The 6,671-nt window shown below is 35.4% G+C and overlaps 1 protein-coding gene across 1 annotated transcript; it reads left to right on the top strand.

The window, feature by feature from the left end:
* Positions 1-695: 695 nt before the first annotated feature.
* On the top strand, positions 696-6,072 carry LOC132627617 (universal stress protein PHOS34). The gene is made up of 5 exons (XM_060343055.1): positions 696-1,086; positions 1,557-1,660; positions 2,296-2,414; positions 4,547-4,638; positions 5,659-6,072. Exons 1-4 carry the CDS (start codon positions 876-878, stop codon positions 4,623-4,625), a joined length of 513 nt encoding a protein of 170 aa, XP_060199038.1. The 5' UTR covers positions 696-875; the 3' UTR covers positions 4,626-4,638; positions 5,659-6,072.
* Positions 6,073-6,671: the final 599 nt, after the last annotated feature.

Here is a 6,671-nt window from a genome sequence, read left to right as displayed (position 1 = left end):
CAAAATTGCAAAAGATAACCGCTTCAAATTGCTGGAAACTAATGTTGATATAAAGGTAGTTATTTATGTCCTTGAAAACAATACTCTTTTGCATTCACAACGTTATATTATTTTGATAGATAAATGCATTGAAGTCGTTACAGACTGGCCTTAGTAGAGTAAGAGTTTGTTACGTAAAAAAAAGAAAATATAATCACATGGCAAATGCTTTAGCAAAATACATGCTACAAGATTACATTTTGCCACACAAATCTAACATCGGATGTCAAATACTTACTAGCAAAGAATATTTGTACCTAATTCAGTAAGTACAAGTTATGAATTATGTCTTCCACTTAATAACAATTAATAACTTCATTAAATTACTCACAAAGAATCATTGTAGAATTATTATCTTTTTGTTTTGAAGACTTCCTAGAAACAACTTGTAGTCAGGATCTCAGGGGAGCCACATTTTCTAGTAACACCAACTTACTATCGTACTCCCTTCCGTCTAGTTTATGTGACATAATTTGACTAAATTTTAAAGTTAAATTAAGTTAATATTTATATATTTAAAAACTACATGACAAATACTATAAATTGTACATATCAATTAGATAAAAATATACATCTTAAAATATTAATAAAACTTCACGGAGTTTAAATATCGCGAAGTAAGAGTGCAATAAGTAGCACGAATTTAATATATTATCCCCTTCAGCCGCACAAAAATAAAAATAAAAAATAAAAAAACTTGGTTCAAGGAAAGAGTTGAAAATGGTGACTTGCAGGTAAAAACTAACAACAAAGTCAATCAATAGAGCGGGTTTCATTTCTTGATAATACAAATAAGAAATTGTGTGAAAGTAAAATCCAGTGATAAAAGAACAAGGATGACGGGAAAGTTGAAGTGTGTGATCGTGTCGGTTGATGGCAATGAAGAGAGTATGAATGCTTTGAAATGGGCTCTTGATAACATCAAACTCAAACCCCATGATCCTGATTCTCAAGAACCACAAGGTTCCTTTGTTATCCTCCATGTTCAATCTCCACCGTCCATTGCTGCTGGTATTAATCCCAGTGGTATCCCTTTTGGTGGCCCCAGTTAAGTCCAATTTCTTACTATTATCTTTCTGTTTTCATTCATTCTGCCACTTTATTTCTCAGATCCTGCCTCCGTGCCATTTTTATACGCGAGGGTGTTTGACTGAGCACCAAGTTTAAGGATTTTTGGGTCTAAAACAAATTATAGAAATCATTTCATAAAGTTGAATTCATACTAAATATAGAAAGAGTGTCACGTAGATTGCACGGAGGAGGTAGTTGTTATCCTTTGTTGAAGGAAATGGAATCAAGAAGCAAAGGCGACTTTTTGAAATAATAACTGTTAGTTGAGTGATCATATGAGAAATCTGACCCTTCATTTTGTTTGATGGGTATCTTTTTAATAATGGAATGGATATAGAGGATGTATATAGTCTACCCGACTAGTTTGGGAATAAGGCCTAGTTGATTGATTGTTTGGAGTTTGCATTTGTTGTTAATTAGGAGTACTAAATTAAGGATATTGGCAGGTAATGTTGAGGTGCCTGCGTTTACTGCTGCGATTGAGGCACATCAAAAGCGGATCACACAGGCTATTTTTCACCATGCTCTTGAGATTTGCGCTAATAAAAATGTGAGCTTTCTAATCCTTGCCACTTCCCATTTGCTATATATGAATGTTATCTTGAGGTTACACGCTCCCTTCGTCTCATTTTATATGATAGTTTTTGATTAGACATGAAATTTAATGTGTTAATTAGACTTAAATTTTTTGGTAGGAATACGGGAAGAAAATATCAAATAATTGTTGAGCAGGTATTTTTGCTAGAGGAATATATCATCAAAACTTGAATTTGAGTAGTTTAACCAACTTGAAATATATTAGAAATTATGAAATTTGTATGGGAATGTACTGGTATCAGAAATGTGGTGACTTCTCAAAATAAAAAGAGTGCAATTTAAATTGTAACAGAAGGGATTAGTAATCTTGGTGTCGATTGGTGCATCTGATATACTTTATGTTTTCTTTACCTTTCCTGCTTTAGCAATTTGAGCATTATGGCATCCTTTTTGCTGCACTGACATTGATGTTTTGCTTAATATGTCTTCAATTTGTACCCTCTGATGTGATTTCTTGAAATTCAGTCACTGAGAAATGCTAAAAGATATTAGAAAGCAATGCAGAAGCCTAATATGGCATCGCAAAAATCATGACTGGTGTTCTATTTTTCTATCTTAATTGATGGGGAAAGATTCTTTCTGAACCAGGCAAATGTTAAGACCCAAGTAGTTATTGGGGATCCAAAGGAGAAAATTTGTGATGCTGTTGAAGAAATGCATGCTGATTTGCTAGTGATGGGTTCTCGTGCTTTTGGTCCCATTAAAAGGTACAAATTCTCAACCTGAGAGATGTTGCTATTGTTGATTTACTCTGACTAGATGATACTTTTTGCCTAAGGCATGTGTAGATGGTTTGCATTCAGCATGTAGTGAGCATGAGGTTTGTTGGGGTCCGCTGTAAATGATTTGTTTTTAACATTACATAACAGTCTTGTGGACAAGTTATTTTGGGAATCCCCTAAGTGGACGTAGTTTAGGATCTCAACCACTTTATTCAGCAAAGCCACCTATGAATATTGTGGATAACTGATGGCCTGATCTTCTATGAGAATGCTCACATGATTCAACTAGCTAATTTTCCCTAAAACTTTAAGGCATATATGTTACTTACCAAGCATTAGCTTTGCTTGCTTTTATTCTTCATTAAAGAGCGAGAAAAGAACATAATCAGGTTAAATATTCATTCCAAAGGCATCTCTTTCTTTGTTGCGGGAGCCAGTATAACTTGTCTAGGAAAAGATCATTTGAGGATTCAAGCAAATTGCAAATTAGAAAAGGATAAATTTTGGTGAGGTGATGTATCTCTAAAACTAATATGTTAATCTCTAGAGTAATTTACCTATACCCCTCTTCCCAACCGAAACACAAAGAAAAGAATATTTAAAGAATGCAACAACGAACTATAACTATTCTAGTACATGATGAATAGCTACCATCTAGTTGGGATTTCTGGTCTTTGTTATACTTACATTAAATTTGTTGTAGTCCCAGGGGTTCTTTTAGAATGATCGGGGACATGTATATCAATATATGGATAAGTCTGAGATTTGGAAAGGAGTTGGGTTTACCCTGTGCGCACCCAAAGGGTAGCGGCTGCGGGTTCCCATGTCATCAAAACAAAAAACAAAAAAGTCTGAGATTTGGAGAACCTCTAATTTTGAAGAAACTCTAATTTGCTTTGAAAGTCAAATTATTTAGCATTGGAATGAAATGAACCCAATTAATACAAAAGGTTACAAGGATTCATACAACTGAGCCCAACTAGTTTGAGATTGAGGTGTAGCTAATTAATAAATTGATTGATGAAGAGTTGCCAACAACTCAAAGTAGTGCAATAGACACTTGATGACAAAAAAGTGACAATTTGATATAAGCTTGTACAGCTAAAACAGATAGTAGATAGAGTTGACACCCCTATTTTACGGTGTCCTTCGGTAATCTCCATGCGATTTCATTAAAGTAATGAATTTACTACAACAGCAACAACAACAACAACATACCCAGTGTGATCCCACAAGTGGGGTCTGGGGATGGTGGGGTGTACACAGACCTTACCCCTACCTTTGTGGGGTAGAGAGGTTGTTTCAATAGATCCTTGGCTCAAGAAAAGCGTTTTTCAAAACAGGTTTGAAAAATACAAGTAGTGTTCCTTCATACCCTGCTCATCTACCCATCTCTTACTGGTGTAATTTTCCTTTTGTATCCACTTTTCGAATTGGTTATGGTCCTAAAAAGTCTTTTATACAGTTTAAGATTTGCACCTCCGTCTTATCCAGGCATAGGGCTGTTAACATGCATTACTTTCTTGTGGATGGATGATGCCATCAGGAGGCAATTAGTTTAAGTGGTAGCTTTTATTTAAAACTGATGAGTAGTTGCTCTATTAGGTACTTTTTTGATACTTTAACTTAATTAGGCATCTTAAATGATGGAGTATTGATGATAAAAAATGAATCTTAATGTGCAGTGCTGTTTTCAGGTACGTGTCATTGATTGGGGATGACATGTAAGGTAAACAGGGATATAGGAAAGCTTTTTATACTAGTCCGAAGGCTTTACTATTCACTTCGTAGACAAAATAGATTCTACGTACAATTAAATGAATCAAAGATTAATAGGTGCACTTGTGGAGTGAAACAAGTCATTTTCTGTTCTACCTGCTCCAGAAAAGGGCACTTTACCTCTGGCTTCAAAATCATTTATACTTATTTGTAAATCTTACCTTTTACCATTAACATATCATCTGTAACTGATGGATATGGATCTTTAATTTGGTTTAAATCGTGCTGTTTATTGCCAGTATGAATTCTACAAGTAGTTTCACTAGATTATATGGTTATTCTATCATGATTATTTTTTCTACAGAGACATGTAATTGACTAATTTCAATTTTAAACAGGATGTTTCTGGGGAGTGTAAGCAACTATTGCTCAAACCATGCACCATGCCCTGTTATTATTGTTAAGGATCATTCTTGATGCGGTTTTCTAGGTATGTTTGCTATTTCTTCTTGTTTACCGTTTTCCCCTTCTTTCCCTTTTAACACTATGTGAAATAAATACTGTCAGCACTCCTTAATATTAGAATTTCAAGAATTGGGAGACTTTACTTATTTCATACAGTTCAATACTTATATAAAGAGTCTTCTTGTATGTTGTTAATAAACCAATTTTAACAAGTAAATTTTCCTGTCTGTCCCTTTTCACAGTGCTAGAATCTCTGCTTTATCATTAACTCCTAAAGCTATGATATTGCACAAGATGACAATTTAGAATAGGTGTTGCCGCACTCTCTAGTCCTTTTCTCTGTCCTCTTGGTCCTTTGTAGACATGCAATATCAACTCTCCTCCTCTTTAAGGTATTCACTAAGTTTGCCGACTTTCTGTTGACAAGCTCATAATCCAGCTACCTATGCAAATTCGATTCTCTTCGCGACAAGCTTCTTTACCTTCATCAGCTTAAGAAGATGCCGACTTTTTGTTGACAAGATCATATTCCTGCTACCTATGCAAATTCGATTCTCTTAGCGACAAGCTTCTTTACCTGCATTAGAAGATGCGGTTTTCATATCTAGTACCAGAACTCTATGTCAATATAATAAGACTAATTTCATTTGTCTGTGTTGTGAAACTCCTCGCTTATTCCCCCCATCATTCATGCAGCAATATACCCCAACTTGTTAGAGATTGAGGCATAGTAGTTGTACTCATGCACAATGTGTTGGAACCTCTTACCTGTTACCTGTACATCTGATTGTCAATGTATCGGGTGCGTAGGGGAGTACATTGAAATGAGCTCATACTGTGGGCATTCATTATAATTAGGCTGTTTTAACTCTAGTCATCAATCTACTTCAACTCTCATTTATCCGAACTTGGGACTGACTATGCTTTTAGAATATAGGTGAATTGCGAAATGTCGATTGCCATTATCTTTTCGGCTTCCTATTTATCTCCGTTTTTCGTAACTTGCAAAATTGACAATGCTGATGGTGTATTGGTCGTTGCATAGGTTCGCACATTCCATCTTCTTTGGATGATCAGCCTTGAGCCGTAGCAATGGGCTGCTTGTGAGATGCATGGAATCTGTTTGCTCAATCAAGTTTGTAGTCTGTAAACTGGAATAAGCTTGAACTGGCTGTCTCTATGCTGTAAATCACGTGTGTTATAGCATTTATTTTTAGAGGTGGACCTTGGCTTGTGTATTTCCACATGTGCTGTTTGCCTTATGCAGATTTACATCATGTGAGAGTGCAAGAACTATTTAATTACCGTCATCAGTGAAGATTTGAAGAGTTTCAAGGATGATTATTGAATGTTATCGTGTAATGTATTGAAAAAATGGAGCTCGCATTTTATTGTAATTACACTAAAATGTCTTGACAATTATTAATTTCTATATTTATTTTTCATTGGATTCTTGAAAGTCTGCATCGTTTATCCAGAAATTTTATTGAAGATGACCCGATGAAGCCCAGAGAAACTGACATGCTTTTTGTTAAAAAATCTGAGTGTGGTGGTCCTTTCTGGCCTTCAACTGGCAGTGCACATATTATTGGGACCGTGAATGTGTACTTTTGGTTTAATGTTGAAAATGAATAGAAGGGCTGTGAACGCAGGGGATCCTTGCTAAGCTCCTAATCAGTGAAAAAGAGTTTGAAATTACAGAAGGCTGATTTGTTTTGAGTTTTTGGCCTTTGTTTCCCATTTGTGCGAGTCTCCATCAATGTCATTCTCCAAAGAAGAGTCTTTCGATGCTTACACTCTTGATCCGTTCATATCTTTATTGTTAGCAAAACTCGTCTTGTATTTGATCTTTTCATTTTCAGAGTTTCAATGTGGAATGGATGGACTTCACGTGTTCAAATACTTCGAGAAAAAAAGGTCTAAATTTATCCCTCAACGTTGCATTATGATTTAGACTACCTTCAGGTTGGAGCTCCATTAGGGATCAAGGGCAAAAATGATACTTTTTCCTAACGTCAGGGTAATATTGGACCATTAAAGAGCGGTAAAATTGACAGA

Source organism: Lycium barbarum, chromosome 2 (genome assembly GCF_019175385.1).
Source record: "Lycium barbarum isolate Lr01 chromosome 2, ASM1917538v2, whole genome shotgun sequence".
NCBI classification, from domain to species: domain Eukaryota; kingdom Viridiplantae; phylum Streptophyta; class Magnoliopsida; order Solanales; family Solanaceae; genus Lycium; species Lycium barbarum.
The sequence above is the reverse complement of the archived record's forward strand: the minus strand, read 5'-3'. Positions and strand labels throughout refer to the sequence as shown.

What these genes read in the sequence shown, in the direction of transcription:
- LOC132627617 (XM_060343055.1), top strand. Translation starts at nt 876, where the DNA reads ATGACGGGAAAGTTGAAGTGTGTGATCGTGTCGGTTGATGGCAATGAA. An exon ending in TATCCCTTTTGGTGGCCCCA is followed by an intron (nt 1,087 to 1,556) that starts GTTAAGTCCAAT and finishes GGATATTGGCAG; the next exon opens with GTAATGTTGAGGTGCCTGCG. An exon ending in GCTTTTGGTCCCATTAAAAG is followed by an intron (nt 2,415 to 4,546) that starts GTACAAATTCTC and finishes AATTTTAAACAG; the next exon opens with GATGTTTCTGGGGAGTGTAA.